This window comes from Chenopodium album, chromosome 22 (assembly GCF_948465745.1).
Source record: "Chenopodium album chromosome 22, dcCheAlbu1.1, whole genome shotgun sequence".
In the NCBI taxonomy this organism is placed as follows: Eukaryota; Viridiplantae; Streptophyta; class Magnoliopsida; order Caryophyllales; family Amaranthaceae; genus Chenopodium; species Chenopodium album.
The window spans coordinates 1,611,886-1,633,309 of NC_137855.1; the positions used below are offsets into that span (position 1 = coordinate 1,611,886).

The following is a 21,424-nucleotide window of genomic DNA, read 5'->3' on the forward strand; positions in this document are numbered from 1 at the left end:
CTTTTTATAATTTAAACTTATTTAAAGTGAAAGGTTTCAATGGAATAATATAACCCTTGTGCTTTTATTACTCTTCTTTGCATATCATATTTCTTGTAAAAGAAAATTGGCACTTGCCAAAAATGACACACCAATACAAAAGCTTAACTATTGGTTTTAAGTATCGATCAAAAGTACATATTCAAAACTAGATACTTAGATAGCTATTGATTGACTTAAATGCTGATAAACCCCTTCTCCTTCAGGCTCTCAACAGTCTCCTTAAGGCTTGTTTTAAGAGGTATATAATCGATGCCCAAACTTTGAGTTTTCTCCTTCGAGACCTGGTAAACAGGCTTCAATGGACTGCCGTCTTTGCACCTGAAATTATTGGCAGCTCAAAACGTTACCAGTAAGGAAATAGCTGGTTCTCGTTTCTCTGAAGAGAAGGTAGGATGCCTAATAGAAAGAATACTGAAGACAGAAACAACTTACTTTGAAAAGAGTACCGCGTTTGGATAAAGCTCTTTTAACACCTTAACAATATCTGAATCATAATGTGCAACACTTTCGACTAAGCAGTACCTTCCTTTAGCTGAAGGGACTTCAAATGCTAGGATATGTGCCATGGCAACATCTTTAACATGTACCCAACCAAAAGTCATGTTATTAAAAGTTTCGGAACCTGCATAGCAATGAGCAAACATGTTGTTACTTAATCACTTTAGTTTTAAAAGGTTCAGATCACCCTGCAATAATAAACAACAATTTCTCACATGACACTTACCATCAAATAAGCTCACTATTACAGCAGCGCTTGTGTTGAGTGTTGGCTGCAGCAATGGTCCGATAACTACTGCAGGGTTTATACTCACCATATCAATACCCTTTTCTTTCACAAACTTCCAAGCAGCTTCCTCGGCCAAAATCTTAGAGAGCACGTACCACATCTGTTCCAACTCAAAAGATTTATAATTCTGAAGATTTATCTGATCCTAACACTGAATGCAAGCAATCAGCTGGCATTGGTCTACAGTTTCTATAGCCCCTTTTTCCAGGATCACTTAAATTAAAATTCGTGAAGAAAGTAAAGAACATAAGTTTGATTACAGGTCAAAAAATTGCACACCTTTGATTCCCTAACGAGATTTGGATCAGTAAACCAGGTTTCATCAACGACCACTTCTGGAGTTAGAGGTTTGCCATTGTGGGTAACCGCGGCCATTGAAGATGTTAGAACTACTCTTTTAATTGATGGGAATTTTGCACAGGATTTGAGGACATTAAGTGTTCCCTTCACAGCAGGATCCAGCAATTCAGCCTGGTATGAAGAAGTGAAGAAAAACAGGTTAAGAAGAAAAGAATCACCAATAGATTAACTAAACACAATCAAAACATTACTACTTAACATAAAATACATTTGCACAAAAATCAGCTGCCAATGCTATTCCTTTTTCAGTAAAAATAAACATTTACAGCTACAATTCACCAAAAAAACCAATGCAGGTCAATTTTATGTGCAACAGAACAGAAATTTCATCTCATGAACCCTACGATTACACCCCTGCAACAGACTGGTATATATCCGAGTATTCTAAATGACCAGGATTACAACGAACTACTTGAAATAGAAACAGATGTGCACTCGATCATGTTATCCATAGGTCATTCGTGCATTACAGAACACAGTTATATACGAAAGTGTCACCACGTACACTATGCAATAGCATAAAAGGAATAAGAAAAGAAATGTGTAAAGGAAGAGGTGAACCTCTGGATCCTTGATATCGAGAAAGAAGGGAGAAGCAGTGTGAAAAACACCTTCACACCCTTCCAATGCAGCATCAAAAGATCCCTCCTCCAACAGGTTCGCGGTAAACAAGTGAAGTCGGTCCTTAGCTCCATCTAGTGAACGTAAATGCTCAACTTTCTTAGGATCATCTGCAAGAAAAAGCAATTTGTCCATAACAAAGCTATTAAAAAGAACGAGAGAGAGACCAATTTTTCTTTGCAAACACCAAGTAGTTTACATATAGAGATCAAGGTTTGTTTGTTTTTGCAAAATTTTATATTCTTCTTAAATAAGAAACAGACATACCAAAATTCAGCAATCGATTAAAACAAAAAATTGTTTAAGAAGAAAAAAAGAGAGAAAGAAACAAACTGAGATCACGAACGGTGGCATTGACAGAGTAACCGCGGTGAAGAAGAAGCTTAACCAGCCATGAAGCTATGTAACCCGATGCTCCGGTCACGCACACCGTCTTCCCTGCTCCGCTCATTTTCTTTCTCCTCACTCTCTTCACTGTATCTCTTTCTTCCACTTGCTGCTACTTTGTTGAGTGACTTTATGAGATGATCAACCTTCCATTTATCGGTTGTATATTTAAACAAATAAAAACAGAATAAATGTCAAACTATAACATCATTAGTGACGTGCTTGTTTATCACTACCCAAATTCATGGGAGGTCACTGATGACGTGTTACTAAGGAGTAAATTTGATTGTCATATTGAGAGAAAAGTTATATAAATTCATACAAAGGGAGTGTGCAATTTCAAGTCAATGCATAATATTGACAGAAATTACATGATAAGATTTAATAATAATGGATGAATTTACCAATTCCCATGACAGTTTTTATTCTACAATAAGATTATTTTGTCCAAAAACATGTCAAGGGATCCACAATTGACCCATCCACATCACTAGTGGCAATTTATTGAAAAATAAATGGAAAATCACGAAGGGAGCCTACTTTATCACCTTAAAAAACCGTAAATAAATCAGCAAATACGAGTACTAATAGAAATTACAGAAAGAGAAAATGACATAATTGGATCGCGAACAGTAGCATTGACTAGTCATGAAGCTACTCCAAATATATATAACCAGATGCCATACATCCGTGATCCGTGTATGGTGAAGATGTGAAGACAAATACTTGTATGAAGCAATATTGAGTAACCCTTATTATAGATGCATAAAAAGTTTGAAGACAAGTTTTGAGAATAATATCTAGGGGTACTTGCTTAAGTCATGCATAAGCAACATGATACACCAACACATACAAAGATCAATCAAAAGCCTCTTATTAAAAACTAGCTATTGATTTCATGTGTAACTTAAATGCTGACAAACCCCTTCTCCTTCAGGCTTTCAACAGTCTCCTTGATGCTTGTTTTGAGAGGAATATAGTCGATGCCCAAACTTTGAGTTTTCTTCTTCGAGACTTGGTATAATGGCTTCAAAGGACTGTCATCTTCACACCTGAAGTAATTTGGAGGTTCAGAAAGTTAGCAACGTAGAAACAGACAAATTCTCTCCTATCTGACCATAAGATAGGGCACCTAACAGAAGGAATACTGAAGATGGAAACAACTTACTTTTCAGGGAGTTTGGCATTCGGATAAAGCTCTTTCAAAATCTTCACAATATCTGCATGATGGGCAGTGCTTTCAACTAAGCAGTATCTTCCTTCAGCTGAAGGGACTTCAAGTGCCAGGATATGTGCCATGGCAACATCTTTAACATGTACCCAACCAAGAGTCATGTTTTTGTACGTTTCAGAACCTGCAAGATTGGTAATAAAAAAAAAATATCAAAAAACAGCTGTAGTTTAAAAAGGATCAGCTTGTCTTGATTAGAACAATAAAATTCATCAAGACACATACCAAATAATTTCGCTATTGGAGCAGCACTTGTGTTGAGTGTTGGCTGCAACAGTGGTCCAATAACCATAGCTGGATTTATAGTCACCATATCAATGCCCTTCTCTTTCACAAACTTCCATGCCGCTTCCTCAGCCAATGTTTTAGAGAGCACATACCACATCTGTATCAACTCAAAAGATTTAGAAGTTTGAATATGATATTTTCAGACAAGGAGTAAGTGCTTAAAATGGATGTGTCAGCAAACCGAGAGAATAAGCATCATGTGCCATAAGGGCATAAACATCACAGTAAGAAATGCATGCAGCAAATATATGGGATTTGATTCAAATCCACAGCCCTCTTAAATTATCCTCTTATATTAAAAAAGATGGCATGCAAAACCAGTGTTAACTATCCTAAGTTCCTAACATTGATTACAGCTTCAGTTCCTACACATTGAAGACACAGCAAGCAGCTGGCATTGGTTAACTTACTTCTATGATCCCTTCCCAAGTCACATTTAAAGCAGTGAAGCAAAAGTTTGACATTTACGCACCTTTGTTTCCCTACTGAGATTTGCATCAGTAAACCAGGTTTCATCAACCACCACTTCCGGAGTTCGAGGTCTGCTATTGTAAGCAACCGCTGCCATTGATGATGTCAGCACCACCCTTTTTATTGATGGGAACTTTGCACAGGCATTGAGAACATTAAGTGTTCCCTTCACAGCAGGATCAAGCAATTCAGCCTAATAAGAAGTGAAGAAAACAGGTCAAGAAGGAAAGAATCATCTATAAACCAAAGAAACATTAACATAACTGCTTAGCATGGTACACTTTTCTGCTAACGGTAATTCATTTTAGCAAACTATATACATGCTACTTGCAAGCTCTGTTTACATAGTATTCTAGTAAGGCCCATAAAGCAATACAGCGGTAATAGAAAGATTAAACATCATAAATATGACAATGGGTAAAGCCATGAAAATAAACATATACAGACATGGTTCACCACAAAAATGATGTGGGTACCAGGTTTATACTCGTACAAGGCAGCAAAAACAATGTTAGTTGGTCTCATCTTGTAAGTAATACTTGCAAATTTCATGAAACCCTCTCTCCCCACAATAATGACCACTACAACACTGCGTATTCTCAAAATTAAGGTAGTTTCAAATGAGCAGGCTTGCAAAGAACCAGTCTAAATGGTAACAAATATATAGTCCATAGGTCACTAGTACAGAACATAACGTGATTCTATATATCAAAGGCCCACTACCAATATGCCATATGCAATAAACAGCATGCAAGAAAGAACAAAGAAATGTGCAAAGGAAAAGTTGAACCTCAGGGTCTTTAACATCATGGTAGAAGGGAGAAGCAGTGTGAAAAACACCGTCACAACCCTCCACAGCAGCATCAAAAGATCCCTCCTCCAACAGGTTTGCAGTAAACAAGTGAAGTCGCTCCTTAGCTCCATCTAGAGAAAGCAAGTGCTCAACTTTCTTTGGGTTATCTGCAACAAGAAGCAACTCCTCCATAAAAAAGCTATCCAACTACAGTTACAAAATTGAAAAAACAAAAAGAGACCATTACATCTTTTCAAAAAGTTGATGAGCTGATAGAGAGCAAGAGACGATAATCGGGTTTAGGCATATCACACAACAATCTCAAAAAATTAGCTATATAAGTGACCTATTCCTCCAAAAAAAAAAATGATGACAATGTACTCCCCAGTTTGCTAGATATATACAAAGCATTGAATACTTTATTACACCTTCGCTCTTCCCACTCCAGCACCTCCCCAGTCTACACTACTGCAGTGTAAAGAGGCCACTGCGAATGTATTCGCTCTCTCAAAGCACACTCTTAGCATAGACTTATCACATTTAATACTTACATCCACGAATAGACAATGGTTTGCAGAAACTTCCATTTGCAGTTCCTGCACATCGACACCAGAAGCACTTACATACTACTTCCCAATACCCACAAACCCAAGTAATCATAAAGACAAGTCTACATTTGTTCTCTGTCCACTTAAGGATAGATTTAAGTAGATTGAAATACATGTTGGGATACTTAAGTAGCATCCTAACTGAATTGGGTGAAATATGAAGCGGAAAAGCTAGTTAGTGATGGCGACCAAAGAGATAGAAACAAAGCTAGAGGAAAAGCAAATCCCAGGGTATGTTGATTTAGAAAAAAGGGGCAAAAAAATAATTGATATAAAATAGGATAAGGAAGTGCATAATTCCCTATTTCTTTCCCTTTCTCCTTTGCTGTTTTTGAAGACCACAATAAGTAACAAGAAATGATACAGTTCAATTACGAGCATAGATCATTTTCGGGGTTGTGTAAGACAAAAACCAATTGAATCAGATTATATACTAGCTAATCAAGTTCTCTTCTTTTCTTAAGTTTAATTAATGGCCGAGTAAGTTCAGAAATCAACATCTCTATAGTATGATCCAAACCAATTGGTCAACATTAAACCCTTTGTATATGACTATATGCAAATCGACCTCGAACTAATCTTCGACAACAATCAATATTATCTTCAATTCTCCAACATTTGTCCTAAATAAATCTTATACTACCTCCTACAACCCTAAAAAACACAATCACAAATGAATGCAGAACAGTTAAAAACCCTGAAATCATCCACAAATTTCAACAAAAATAACCATAACAAACACAAAATTAACCCCGGATTACAAACAATTACTCACCAACAATCCAACATTCAGCAAATGAAAAACATCAAATGCAATCATCACCAAAAACCCTCAACACAATTTCGACCACAACCCAACTCTTCAATTAAATCATCGATTACAAATACGAAATAAACCCATCAAAATTCAATAATCAACAAACAAAAAAAATGAATTTTGAAGAAAAAAAAAAAAGAAGAGAGAAAGAAACAAACTGGGATCACGAACGGTGGCTCGAACAGAGTAACCACGCTGAAGAAGAAGCTTGACAATCCATGAAGCGATGTAACCAGATGCTCCGGTAACACATACCGTCTTCCCTGCTCCGCTCATTTTCTCTCTCCTCTTTCTCTCTCTTACTTGCTACTTTTTTTTTTTTTTTTTTTTTTTTGGGGTGTGAACAACTGTGAACTGTGAAGTTGGTTGTAATGATAAGTATGAAACTATTCATTTTCAGTTATTTATTACTATAAATAAATAAAACGGAATTAATTGCGATTGCGAGTATTCAAAATTAATTTGTGTCGGTCAAAGATGTCGTCATTGTCGTTTAATCCATGAATGTTAAGACCACATCATTAGTGACGTGTTTGTTCGATAATTATGGTGAGTTGGTGAGGTTAAGTGGTTAATATTCACAAAGTCACAACCACTCCGATTAGGTTTTTGGCTTATGTGATGCGCAACCGGGATTCGAGAAGTTTTTGTGGCCTATTCTGATTGACTGAACTGAATTGAATATTTTATGAGGGAAGAAATTAAGAATTGAACTGAACAGAAAATAATCTGAACAGAGCAAGCCCCTAAATACAACGTAATTAAGTACATAGATGTATTACGGTGTTCATCCGAATGTGTCCTACATTAATAATTGTAAATGGAATAATGATGAGTTTGGAAAAATTAAAAAACAATATGTGTTGATTTGTTTTGTATAAGGAAAAGACGACTTATCAAATAGGAATCTCTTACAAGTCAATTCGGTCCAAATTAGCGAGCAAAAGTTTCTTAAAAGTCTAAGAAAAGGTAGGGAATCTCCACCTCTTAGTTGTCTTTCGTGTTTACGATCACAATTTTTATCAATTGTTTGGTTACATATGTATTGGTGAAAAGTGTGAATAATATAAAAAAAATAAAGATTAAATGATTTATATGTGAGAGGCAGACACAAATCACACTAGTGGTTTAAAATCATACTGTATTAAGTAAATTCTAGTTAATCCATTAATATCATCAAAACTCAGCGATAAGCACTTGATCTTTGATAATCATTTCAGCTCAAATCCAAACTGACACTCCTAGTATGCCTTTGATATGCAGCAATATCCAAACTAGCACTCACCAATGCGGCATAAAACACACAATCACTTGTAAAATACATAAGTTCGACATACAGTCTAACTCAAAGCCTTTGATACACTAGCTTAAAATCATCAAATGAGTCTCAGAAGCTGATAAACCCCTTCTCCTTGAGGCTTTCAACTGTCTCCTTAAGACTTGTTTTGAATGGGATATATTCGACACCTAAACTGCGAGCTTTCTCCTGCGCAACCTGAAATGCCGGCTCCAAAGGACCTTCATCTGCACACCTGCAGAAATATATTCCCTCAGACAACAGTATCAGAAACCAGCAGACTAAAGCAGGACACCTGACAGAAGAGGATATTGAAGAACAAAGAAGCTTACTTATCAGGGAGTACGGCGTCAGGGTAAAGGTCCTTTAGTATCCTCACCGTTTCTGAGAAATGGGAGACAGTTTCAGCTAAGTTATACCTACCATTAGCTGAAGGTACTTCGAGTGCCAGGATATGAGCATTGGCTACATCTTTGACATGAACCCAACTGAAAGTTATGTTAGGATACGTTTCTGATCCTGCAGAAATCGCAGAATTAGTAACTATATCAGTCATTTGAAGAGCAACAATAACATAATTCTCCCAAGCATCAGACAGACTTATTAGTCCAACACCAGGCGAAATTCCTGATGAAATCGGGTAGATTTAAACATGTAATGTTACATTTACCACTGAACAATTGTGCAAATGCAGCAGAACTTGTGTTAAGAGTTGGCTGTAATAATGGTCCGATAACAACTGATGGATTTATCGTAACCATGTCAATACCATTATCTTTCGCAAACTTCCTAGCAGCATCTTCAGCCAATACTTTCGAGAGAGCATACCACTCCTGCAGAAAGACCAGAGCACTCTGTCATATGTATACTCGTTATTTGATCAAACTTCAACCGGACCAATTAAGGATCGATTTTTTTGAAGATTAGTAATATTAAGTACAAAGTAGATGATATGACAATAAGCACCTTTGATTCCCTACAAAAGTTGGGATCAGAAAACCAGCTTTCGTCAACTACCACCTCAGGACTTAAAGGTTTGCCATTGTATACAACTGCTGCTATTGAAGATGTCAGAATTACTCTCCTTATTGATGGAACTTTTGCACAGGAGTTAAGAACATTTAGTGTTCCCTTCACTGCAGGATCAAGTAACTCAGCCTGATATGATCCGAAAATAAGGAAGATATAATTTAGAAAGGAAAGAAACAAACAATATATTCTTCTCCTGTTAAAGTCAAGACTTAATAAGTTAATAATACACTACACAAAGTTTACTACACAATTCAGCTAACATCATGCCATTAATTCAGTATATAACAATGAAATCGACGATTAATGGAGTGTTTTAGGATAAAGGTCTATGTAAAAGGCTGCACACTTCGGCCACATTTAACATACAAAATGCTTGAGAAGGTAATAAAGAAGGATATATATTACTTGCTTGATACCTGTGGATCTTTAAAATCGTATGTTAAGGGGGATGCAGTGTGAAAAACACCTTCGCAACCTTCGACAGCAGCATCAAAAGAGCCCTCCTCCAACAGATTTGCAGGAAATAAGTAAAGTCGTTCCTTTGCTCCATCTAGAGAACGCAAATGCTCTACTTTCTTTGGATCGTCTGCAGAATTTGTTACAAATAGTCAATGCTAACAGCCAGTCAAACCAACTAAATTAAACAGCCGGCAGTCAACAGCCATTTGACAAACAAGGCCAATATGTTAGACCGTTTTTTATGAAACTTTGTACAATATGAGAAATTACACAAAATAAAAGGGAGGATCACGAAACATACTAGGATCGCGAACTGTGGCTTTCACGGTGTAACCACGTTGAAGAAGGAGCTTCACTAGCCATGAAGCAATGTAACCGGATGCTCCGGTCACACAGACTACCTTACCTTCTCTACTCATTTTTCTCTTCTTGTTGCAGTATTAGGGGTTCAGTTTTCTTGTATAAGCAAGAAATTCAAATGGCTAGTATAAATAATAACGTAAATAAAGGTGACATATATGACTTTTCTTAGATAGGATACAATTTTTGACTTTTGAGAGTTGTAGTAAGTGTGAGTTGTTGCACAAATTCTAAACATGATTTTAATTTTTATAAAGAACAAAATACTAGATACTTCAATGATTAAAGAGGAATTTTTTTACTAAGCTCAGCTTGAGCTCAAGATGGCAGTCATGGGCTCATGGTACTCTCAGCTCATGGAGGAAATCTAAGGCCCAAAATACTCTAGAATCACAAGGCTCGACAAAAGCATGAGATAATCAAATAATCATTATCTTTTATGAAAAATTGAGTCGAGTTTGATACGGCACAACTTTTTCTTAATTAGAATATGCCATAGTTATCCATGTCGGAGAAGTCTTTCAGTTTGACTTTATATTATGTCACAAATTTAGTTGTCTGAATTAACGAGGGAAAATATATAAATAAGTATTTCTAAGGGTATATATATTCGTTATAATTTTTAAAAGTTAGAAAGAAACAATAAATTAACAGTTATGAGGGCTGATAAGTAAATAAATATTTTTTAGATTATAATTGTCCAAACACTATTTATAAGAGTTGTCCAAAAACTATTCGTTACATACAATACAATACAAGACACGTTGACACAACGCGTGAAATTACACTCGAAGCCCAAGCCCATATTCCCATTTCATAACTGTCATAAATGAGAAATTCTAAAAGGAGACAAATCATGCACAAAAGGTAAGCAATTATGCTATGTGATATCTCACAACTGGCAAGAAATCGTGTAAATCTTATTTGATAGTGCATTATTATGATTTTACACTCAACTAAGGAAACTAATCACTATCATAAGTAGTAACATTTTAATCTTGATTCCTTCATAACTTAAGATATTATTGTTATTGCACCCAAAAAAAGTACAACTCTAAAAAAAAAAATAGAGTTTAATCAAAATCATGAAATTTTCAATGTGGATGGTGGTGTTGGTAACGCTAATGTTTGGTGGTGTAAACGGGGAGCTAGTGACAGTCGGAGGAAACGCAGGATGGAATCAAGGCATCAACTACACGTATTGGGTCTCTCAACAAACCTTTAACATTGGAGATTGGCTATGTAATTCTTTCTCTCTATATATATATTAATTTATCTTGGTCTTTTACAGGTTTTGCTTTCTTCAATTTTATGTATTTGTTTCGAGTATTGATGCGTTCTTTAAGTTGATTCACGGTGCGGTCTAAAATTATAATTTGGTGTGGTTTGGAATTTTGATTAAACTGAGGTTTATGGTTTAGACGCGATTTTCTAAATTTTTTAGGAAAAATTAACATAAATAATCCAAACTATTGACTCCTTTCCTATTTTAATTCCAACTAAGTTTTAAATCAGAATAATCCAAACAATAAGGGATCCTTCTCAAATTAGTCCCTTTAACCTACAACCTGTATTACCGGTTAATTTTTTTTTAGATGATTAACTTTTTATTATTTAAGACAATTAACTTTTTATTATGTTATTTAATTTAATTATAGTATCACCCATCATTCACCTACAACCTCAGCCACTTCCATAGCCCCAACCACCACTATCTCTTCCCTGCCAGTTTGCCTCACCGCCTCTTAACTGCCACAACACCACCTCCGTCCTCACTGCCACACCACCATATCAGCCCACCATCTTTTCCTACTCCGACCCCGTCCTTCTCCCCGTTCCTCTCCCCTCTCCCCTCTCCCAAACTACCTCCATCCTCTCTCCTATCCCCGTTCGCCGGTCGTTGGTTGGTGTGGTTTTTGCAGGGGCGGAAATTACGGTTGATGGTCATTATTATTGTTGGTGGTTGATGGTGATTGGTGGCTAAAAGGTTGGTTTCGGTGAATGGGATTGGCTGGAAAGATACTTTTGGTTGCGGGGGTGGATGTAAAGGTGGTTTTAGTGGATGGAGTTTGCTGGGTAGGGGTGAGAGGGTGGTGGTGTGAGTTTGGGTTTAAAACCAGGTGCTGGTTTTTATTTATTTTTATTTTAATAATAATGTTAAATTATCTAACCAATTATATGTTGACATGTTGCCCATTTTACCTGTTAACAAAAGTTTGAAACTAATTTGAGAAGGGACGACATATAATTGGGATTATTCTGATTTAAAACATAGTTGGGATTAAAATGAGAAGGAAGTCAATATTTTGGATTATTTTTGTTAATTTTTCCAATTTTTTAAATCAAATAGCTTTGCAAACATTAAATAGTATTTATTATATATTATTATGAATATGTATAAAATGTAAAATAGTACATAAGCATTATTTTGCAGCATTAAAAGAATGTACTTGCAATCATAATTCACTATGAAAGATTTAAAAAGCCTAATTGTGTGCGTGAATTGTGATGCGGCTTAGACCGAGAAAGCTTTCTTTCGGTCTAATTGACCAGTTTTTGAGTTTTCATTAAAATTGTAAATTTAATTTTTTCAAAAATAAAAAATAAAAAAAAATGTAAATTTAATGGAAATTCAAGTTATTATAGTCATTAATGACTCAAACTATTAGAGACAGAAAATTAATAACTTAAAATATTAGAGTTAGAGGTAAAGAACTAATAACTTAAATTCTCTATCTTAGCTTCAATCATTAATGACTCTTAATGTTTGTTGGTTTAAAATGCTCACCACAAGAAATGAGGCAGAAAAAATGCTGATTGAACAGTTTAACCACTACACAGTCAACAATTATGACCTTTTGCCCAATATAGGCAACTAGGCACGATAATTTTATTGAGTGTACGGAGTAACATTTTATATTGTCAAAGTCATATGAATGGTTGTGTTTCATGCAAAACTAAAATATTCCACCTTTTAAGCTTTTTTTTTGCTATCTACTAAACAGTTTTTGGAATAATTTTCTTTGATCAGTATTCAGGTTTGACAAGAACTATTTTGATGTACTAGAGGTGAACCAAACAAGTTATGAGCATTGTACCTCCGAGAATTTTATTGCAAACATAACCAAAGGTGGTAGAGATGTTTTCCAGCTCACAGAGGCTAGACCATATTACTTCATTACCAGCAAAGGTTATTGTTGGGTTGGCATGAAACTCGCAATCGACGTCAAGAACTCGCCTCCTCCTCCTGCTCCTCCTCCTCAAGAGAACTACGCGGTTGGCCAATCCATGTATGCAGGAAGCATGAATGTCATGCCTGTTTTGGTTTTAGCAATTTCGGTGTTTATTGTTCTCTTTGGTTAAATTAAATTGTATTCGATGATCATTCTATAAACGTTATAAAATGATCATTGTTGATTCAACTAGCCTGTAGCCTTGTACTACTGTTCTAGTATACACTTTGAGTTGATTTGGGTTAAATTGGTTAAGCTGATAATTGAAAGTTTGCTAACTATATAGTATGGGACTTTTTTGCTAGATCATTTTGATGAAGTATAGTCTATAGATGCATAATTAGGCCTATTACAATCCGTCTCTTCGAAATGATAAGTTATAGTGAGGAAAAAAAAGCTACAACATCCGCACCTTTTATAAAGTATTTCCTATGAGACACTCTTATGACTAGTGCTTGGATAATTATATCATTTTAATGTTTATTTAAATGTTTATTTACTTAATTGCCTCCATCAATGTTAGTTAGCTTTTTTTTTTTTTTTTCATTATTAATAATAGTGTTTGGATATTTATACCCTAAAAATATTTATTTACATATTTTCTCTCATTAATGCTACTAACCACTAAAGTTGTGATGTAAGGTCAAATTGAAAGGCTGTTTAAAAAAAAGTCAAATTGAAAGAGCTTTCCAAACATTGCTAGCTGTGGCGCGCACATTGCACGCATTAGCCACCCTTATAACATAAAAATCAAGACCCTAACAAAATTTTAAATACGGAGTAGTGTTACGTATTAATCCGTATAAGATTCATCACTTCGCGCGATACTCAATTGCTCAAAATGAGAGAGAGCGCTCTCACAACTTCGCAAGAGTCGCAACAGCAACTGTTACGCCGGCAATTCAGGTAATTCATCTGCAACAAAAACTCCAATTCATGGTTTTTTGATTTCTTCGATTTTTTATTGCAATGTTAAAATCATCTGATTTTGCTTATTTATTTAGTAGATCCTTCAATATTAATGTCGTCTGTAAATGTCTACTTCAATTCACTGATTATCATTCCGAAATTTGGCGCCAACATTATTAGGGTTTTTTTTTTTTTTTTTTTCAATCAAATCTATAATTGATTGATTGTGAATTTTGCTGTGGTTTGAATTGGCTCTACAATTGTGAATTGTTTAATTTTGCTTATTTATGATAGTGTGGAAGCAATGTGATGTTACTTCGAAGTATTTATTTATTTATTTTTTTATTTTAATATCTGTTACTGGTGTAATTTTTTGAATCAATTTGGTGTAATTGATGTTTCTCAAATTTTATGAATTGCTCTAACAATATAATCTATGGAGTACTATTGAATTGTGTTTTTATTACCCTCAATTTATGCGATTTGATGATATACAACCTAGGTAGAACAAATACGAAGTAAGGATTATGTTTTAGGTGGCTTATTTTTTGTCCAACACGACATAAATATATCTCGTGCACGTATTTAAGGTCTAATATAGAAGGAATGAAGCAACTAATTATAAACATTCATAAATAGTAAAGGGAAACTCCCTATTTCTCATACTGAGAAACGAAATTTGTTTCTCATGGGGGCATTTTCGTGAATAAATCAACAACTTTTTCACTATTTTGGGCTCCACAATTGAATAAAGTTGAATAAATTTGTTGGTTTACTTACGAAAATGCCATGTGAGAAACAAATTTCGTCAATAGTAAATGAGAAACTGAGGCATCCTCAATAGTAAATGAGGCAAGTAATTTGAGATGGTGTGAGCAAGTTTTTATTTTGTTTGATGTCCCTATCATATGTATACTTGTATCTTATTGATTTCAATAGATATATACGTAGTAGATTGCAATCCTAATGTGTCACCTTTTTTCTCACGATGTTTTTTATAGGGATATAATGTTTGTTACACGCATTCAGTTATTCAAGGACAAGGATCAGCCGACCACAAGCTTAGTGCAGATTAAAGGCTTAAATCCTGCTAACTTCAGGTAATTTAAGCATCTATACTGTGGTCCTAGTGTACTTCAGTAGTTGGTGCTTGAGCTTCATGTTTGGTTTATCTAGATACCAAAGTGTATTGTAGGATTTTTGAGTTGGGGAATTAGGATTGTCATTTTGTGTCGAATGTCTTTGCTGATTGATAGCCTTTTACTCCGTATTGTAAATCTAAAAGCACATACAAAAAGTTACAAAACAAACATGTACATTTAGTGAAACATCTGATTAAGATATACATGACTTCTTTTGTTAAGGGAAGTGCCCTTGGTTCGATTCCGCAACCCTTAATGCACCCTGGCCTCTGTCCAAAATTAATTACTCGTATCAACTTGTCAATTGCCACACTGTCCAATTTTAGTTTTTCATTATATGACATGAACTCTTTATTATACCCTTCAGAATTTGTGTTATTTCTGTCCTTCCCTCGTCACTTCATCTAAGCAAGAGCAAAAGTGTTCTTAATTACCAATTCATTTCATCAAATCAGTGTTCTTGCGCAGTTGCACGCATCTATGTCCAAGGCATAGTCTCCATATCCAATGTTTTGAGCTAGTGTATCAGACCCTTGGATAGTTTAGACTCTACTCGTACTCAAGTGGTTGTGTCCAATTGTCCATATAATAAGTATCCTCATTTCTGTACCTTGTCCATAATTTTTTTTCTCAATAATGGTTCAACTAGATTTCCAATGATACCCTACTACCCCTTCAGTTTTATTAGTATTATCTATGTGTAGTCTTGCATTGTTAAGCTGATGTAGTAATTGTGTTGGGTTAAACTTGGAGCTTTGGTAGGGACTCCAAAAGGCTGTATCACATTATTAGGAATTAATGATTGCAAAGAACTGAAGAATTATAGTTTGTTCCTATCTTAATAAGCTGACATCCTTTTATAGCTACATGCAAGTCATTAATTTATTCTCCACAAACCTTAGCATATAATAAAGTTTGCTAAGAGTAATTTGTTTATGAAATCATGGCGCTAGTTTGACTTGTAATTTTTTTTATTAAAAAAGTGCAATTTGGTTTGAAGCTATATATATTTTGATGATGAAATTTAAATGGATATCAGGCAATGCTGTAAAAGATAGTGGCAGTTTGATTCTGTGCTGATCATACAACATAGGGAAGCATGGCTTGTAATCTTTATCTCTGTTTTAAAAAGGTACGCTCCACTTGTTTTCTTTTTAATGCTTACAGGCAAATTTTGACTTTTACAGACAGAATAAACTAAGATACACACACATGATAGTAGGGTAAGCTTGAAATCATCATTGTCCCCTGCTGACATTATAACGGCAAAACCATTTCAAGTTATGAACACATAAAAAACATACTCGTAACTTGGAAATGTTCTTAAACCTTTTCAATTTATATTTCTTGTGGGGATTCTTGCTAGCCAATCTCAAATCTTTTGTGACTATGGCATTGTTGTTATATTATGGTAGGGTATTTACATAGTGAAAAGAGAAAGATGAGAAAACATTAGGTAGAATAATTAAAGTATTGCAATGCAAAGTGTAGTAATTGAGAGTATATACGAATTTTATTAGCTAGTATTAGCCTAACTGAAGGTTGGTGGAAGAATATTGTAGTGTAACCATTAATGATGACGATGCAGCATGGTAGAAGTACAACCGTTGATGTAATATAGGAGTTCCGGATGGAAGCATTTGCACCTATATGTATGGTTTTAGTAACAATCATGAGATTGTTTGATTTTCTCTAGTGTTACCAAAGTATAGAGATTTAGTGATCTCTTTATGGTGTTTTTTTGATGAATTTAGGTCACTATAGAGATTAAAATGGGAAGTTGGAAGATGGAATTTTCTTTTTAAGCATGGTTCAAATGCATAGATATGAACCTTATTTTTTTTACATATATATATATAAAAAAAAAATATTTTTTTTTTAAAAAAAAGCTTGATTGTTTACCCCCTTCCAGCCTTCCTTGAAGGCCATTGTGTTTGGGTCAATACCATATTGACCATTGAGACATGCAATGCATCAAAAAGAATGTAGAGTAGATGTAAAGCCGTAAAAGCCTTAATTTTTTTTAACTAAAGTTATATCTAGAGTCCAAAAGTTAGGCGTGTAGTCATTTCATTTGTGTAAAAATACACCAGTACAATTTTATGTTTATTTGGGATATCAATCAATCAATCAATCAAAGCCTTAATCCCAAAAGTGGGGTCGGCTAACATGAACCAAATTTGATTATTCCGTGTAGTCATCAACATAAATCTTTCTCCTCCATCCCTTACGATCCAAAACTTCATCCTCACGTAAATCCATGCACTTCATATCCTTCCTCACTCCTTCCAACCAAGTCATCTTTGGTCTCCCTCTTCCTCGTTTAATCCCTCCATGGTCCCACTCTTCCACTCTTCGCACCGGTGCACCCTCGGGTCTCCGTCTTACATGTCCAAACCAACGCAGCCGATTTTCCCTTAATTTATCTACAATGCCCGCCACACCTACTTTCTTGCGAATGATATGAATTGATAAAATGATGCAGACGAGATTTGATTCTAAATTCTAGAAACCACTTAGATTTTACCAAGCAAGCTAGCACGGTAGTAGCACCCACAACTTATAAGAGTTATTTTGTGTTTTATCTGTATCGTCATTCCTTTTGTCACCTTTTTTTTTTTTTTTCCTATTAACTACCAATAGGCAATAGCTAGAGTTATATTTCTGTTTTTAAGCTTGTCAAGAGAAAGTTAAACTCGGTTGGCTGTTTGGAATCTTTGGATGGACGATCATGAAATGCAATAAGGACTTCATGAAAAGGTAATTGCTGGGGCCAACTAGATTGTAACTTGGTGAGAGGCCTATTCATTGCGCGTGAAATTATGGATTTCCAAATCTGAGCAATGTGCCATATGAAGTCCTACCATAAAATCTGACTTGTATGCTCAATTAATTTTAGCATGTGAAATTTGATTTTCTTAGAATTAGAACGTCTCTTTACTAGTACAGATGGTGGCATTTTGTAATTTTTTTGAAATTTTGGACTATTGTTGAAGAAGATTGGAAATTGTTGTTTAGGTCAGTAACATAATTTGTGTAATCAAGAATAAATCCAAGATTCCAAAGAATCATTGAATGAAAACAAGTGATCAAGATGCAAAGGCTTGATTATTACGTGAGAAACTTGTGCAATGTGAATGTTTCAAATCACATAATATATTCTTGGAAGCCAAAAATAAATGATTTACAAGAAGATTCAATTTATTTCTTCACATTCAAATATTTTTTGAGGCCATCTCATATCAGATGGTTTTCACATTAAAGTACCATGAGGTCTAGACTCTAGAACTCTAGATATTTTTGTTTTCCCCTATTTTAAGGGTAACATCTTCCTTACATTAGTCATTGTAAAATAACTTCTAAAGTTTTCACTCAACAATATGAGCCCTAATATAGTCTAGTACATAAAGCAGATTGGGGCTTATTATGTACGTCACTCCAAAACCCTGATATGAATCACACGTAGTGACATAACACAAATTTCTCTAACATAGGCATTAAAACAAAAAGTTACTAATGCATATTCTTAAAGGGGAATAGATGTGTTCATGCAATACAAAGTAATAGATTGTTTTTGCTGTTTGTATGCATCTGTATTACGGTATCTATCTATCTACATGATGTGTTTAAACATAATTCATTCATTAGAAAACCTTTTGTGTTCCACCCCTATCTCTTACGTGCTACTGTCCACTTCCCTCCTACTGTACATTAATCCTAATAAATATCTTTGGGAATTAATTTACCTTTTGAGTCTTTTAACAACCCCGGTCTTTCTTCCTCATCAAACCATAATGTCTCACCATCATGCCTATGTGCTAAAATGTACTTCTTCCAAGATGATGACAACTAATTCCTTTTTCATGTACATCTCAAAATTAGGTGCAATATTAATTTACAATTCCTTTGATAGAGGTAATAGATAGGGTAGTGAAAATGAGCGTGTTGTAAATATGTAAGAGGAGTCATATAATAAGGTCCATGATAAGGCTAATTTATCTCAAGCATCTCATTCTATTAATTTTTGTTCATCATCACTTGGAAAGTGTTATGGGGTGGGATATAAGTTTGAGGAAGAGATGACATTACCATGGACATATTGATGTTACTTTTCTTGCAAAGGTACACTTGAATTGGTTCCCATTAGCGTCATTTATTATTAGATACTAAACAAGATGTTAGTAAACTTTTGTTTATGTGTTACTACTTTTAATTTGTCACAATAGATGTCAAAAGTTTAATGCAAAGAACAAAGCAAAACTCACATATATTTACATAGCTCATTATCATGTGTTAGCTAATTCCACGGGATTTGAGAGATTTTTAGTGATCTTGGGAATTATGTAGATTAACAGATTTAAGGCATATTCTAACAAACCCCATTCTTTGAATTTCAATATTAGTGTCAACGTAAATTATTTTGGGTGGAAGTAGTGTTATGTTTCATTTGTAATTCTTTGCAAATAACATCAGATGACAAAGATGTGATCATAGTGAGTTCCTTTTATCTAAGGAGGAGTCCATTGTTATTTGCAGTTTTCTATCATTAAACGTGAAGGATTATTAAACTACACGTTTTTGTGTTGTTAACATCAACGACCATGTCTATTTACTTTGATTGTTACTTTAAATTTGGGATAGATGAAAAACATATAGCCACACATTTATTGCATAATAATGTACTAAATATATAGAGTATGAAGTATAGTTTATCTAAATATTTCATATTTTACCATGGTTGAGATAAGAGGAATTGAATACTGTCTTTTTGTGGTATTGTAACCAATTCCTAGTTTCCTACCATAGTACCATCTTACTTGAATTGTTAGAAGCTCCAATAATGGGTGTACCTTATACATATAGGTCAGACCAAGTGAAGACAGCCTAAGAGTTGGCATTCATTGTATCTGGTTGTTTGGGTACTCCTAAGCAAATGACACTGGACCATTTTTCTTGTTCACATGATTATCCCTCCTATTAGTGACATTTTGACTTTTCTTACGTTTTTATTCTAACCTTAATATAGAATATGATATGGTCTTAAATAATACTCTGTAGATGTGTTAATATGATTTTCTGTAACTTTGCTTAATTTAAGAAGTGACATTTTGATAAACCTTATAGTAAATTATTACTCGTAGTTTATTACTCCTTTTGCCCCTAAGTTTTGTTTGGCTTAAATCTTTGTCATGAATTGAAGAATCATTTCTGGACTAGTTTTTATATACTCCATACGATTTTAAGTAATTAAATCTTACTCCGTATTATTTTATTTTTATTGTATACATCTTTTAGACTTTTACCAATACCAACCAAACTGGAAAACTCTACTTTTTTTTTTTTTTTTTTTTTTTTTTTTTTTTTTAATTTTATTCATCTTTAATTAATTAAACCTACCTTTTATTATTATTATTATTATTATTATTATTATTATTATTATTCACCAATCTAACAGGATTTTTATTTGACCAAAGATGAAGTGTTATTTTAGAAAAAAAATTCAAAGTTTTTGGAATGATATATGTGACAGTTATACGCAACAAAAGGATTGGAACAAGTGTTATTTTATGGAGCAATTCATAAAGCTTTGTTTTACTGTAGCTGCTAAGCATTACTTTGCTTCTTTTCTTTGCTTCTTTTCTTTATTGTTCCCAATCCTCATGTTACGCCATTTAAGTTTTGGGCAAAAAAGTTGTTTCCTGTATATCGGTTGGTCTTTCAGTGCACATATGGAGAGAGAGCTAGTAGGAAATATACTAAAAAATACAAAGTTAATGAGTTAAATTAAAAGAGACATCCCACAATAATATTCGTGACAATCATTAAGAGATGATTGATATTAAGTTTTTTAAATTTTACCAACAGGCTGAACCGGAAAAATCTTTGTCGCAAACTCCTGAGTTATAAACTGACACATTTAACATGAGGATCATCACATTAACATGTAGGTAAATTTCTACTTCTGATACTCCACTAAAAACTCATTTTCTAGGTGATGTAATAGCTCGAGCAGGTAAATAATGAAAGGAAAACAAACTTATTATGGTACAGTGGTAGATTGCAGATGATTTTTTGCAAAAATCAGGTGAAAATCATTTTAGAAAATTAGCTTCGCCAATTTATATTAAGAGCTGTACTGGACGTTTTGTTAGACATCAATTATTCAACAATGGACTGGTTTCTGTGTGTAAGGCTTGATATAAGCAATGTTAACTGTCTACATAGAGATGATTACTGATTAGTACTCACAATTCTTTCTCATAAGTTTTCTGCACAGTGCATTAGTGCTTACTTGTCATATTACTAGGCAATGTGTTGTTTGGCTGGATTGTTGAGCCTTTTTGTGTAGCCTGGCCAAAAAGCACTTGTCCAACTTTTTATTCTTTGGTGTGCTCGGCCTAAGCTCGAGTCTAACCAAATCGTGTTTTATTTTGATTTGTTTTAAGTTTCCAATCCATAATTAACTCTAGGCTTGGTTATTGGGCGGGTCGGGTTTGGGTCGGTGTGGGTGGTTTACGGGTCAGGACAAAGAGGGTCATATTTTATAGGGTCAATATTGGGTTGGGCCAATGTGGGTCACAGGTCAA

At 34.5% G+C, this 21,424-nt stretch overlaps 4 protein-coding genes and 1 long non-coding RNA gene across 5 annotated transcripts; 2 read left to right on the forward strand and 3 right to left on the reverse strand.

Annotated features, from left to right (window-relative positions):
- Positions 1-178: 178 nt before the first annotated feature.
- Positions 179-2,323, reverse strand: LOC145605924 (phenylacetaldehyde reductase-like). The gene is made up of 6 exons (XM_081661987.1): positions 2,144-2,323; positions 1,751-1,920; positions 1,109-1,300; positions 767-929; positions 475-664; positions 179-360 (listed from the first exon to the last, which is right to left on the reverse strand). Exons 1-6 carry the CDS (start codon positions 2,259-2,261, stop codon positions 216-218), a joined length of 978 nt encoding a protein of 325 aa, XP_081518113.1. The 5' UTR covers positions 2,262-2,323; the 3' UTR covers positions 179-215.
- Positions 2,324-2,923: 600 nt separating this feature from the next.
- LOC145605925 (phenylacetaldehyde reductase-like) lies at positions 2,924-6,740 on the reverse strand. The gene is made up of 6 exons (XM_081661988.1): positions 6,564-6,740; positions 4,978-5,147; positions 4,189-4,380; positions 3,654-3,813; positions 3,366-3,552; positions 2,924-3,249 (listed from the first exon to the last, which is right to left on the reverse strand). Exons 1-6 carry the CDS (start codon positions 6,679-6,681, stop codon positions 3,105-3,107), a joined length of 972 nt encoding a protein of 323 aa, XP_081518114.1. The 5' UTR covers positions 6,682-6,740; the 3' UTR covers positions 2,924-3,104.
- Positions 6,741-7,600: 860 nt separating this feature from the next.
- Positions 7,601-9,664, reverse strand: LOC145605321 (phenylacetaldehyde reductase-like). The gene is made up of 6 exons (XM_081661357.1): positions 9,495-9,664; positions 9,151-9,320; positions 8,669-8,860; positions 8,373-8,535; positions 8,035-8,221; positions 7,601-7,937 (listed from the first exon to the last, which is right to left on the reverse strand). Exons 1-6 carry the CDS (start codon positions 9,610-9,612, stop codon positions 7,793-7,795), a joined length of 975 nt encoding a protein of 324 aa, XP_081517483.1. The 5' UTR covers positions 9,613-9,664; the 3' UTR covers positions 7,601-7,792.
- A 2,642-nt stretch (positions 9,665-12,306) lies between these two features.
- LOC145606195 (early nodulin-like protein 19) lies at positions 12,307-12,916 on the forward strand. The gene is made up of 2 exons (XM_081662244.1): positions 12,307-12,424; positions 12,585-12,916. Exons 1-2 carry the CDS (start codon positions 12,307-12,309, stop codon positions 12,914-12,916), a joined length of 450 nt encoding a protein of 149 aa, XP_081518370.1.
- A 667-nt stretch (positions 12,917-13,583) lies between these two features.
- Positions 13,584-16,445, forward strand: LOC145603530 (uncharacterized). Its single transcript, XR_014104872.1, has 3 exons — positions 13,584-13,692; positions 14,697-14,795; positions 15,877-16,445. It is a non-coding gene; the product is annotated as an uncharacterized LOC145603530 (long non-coding RNA).
- Positions 16,446-21,424: the final 4,979 nt, after the last annotated feature.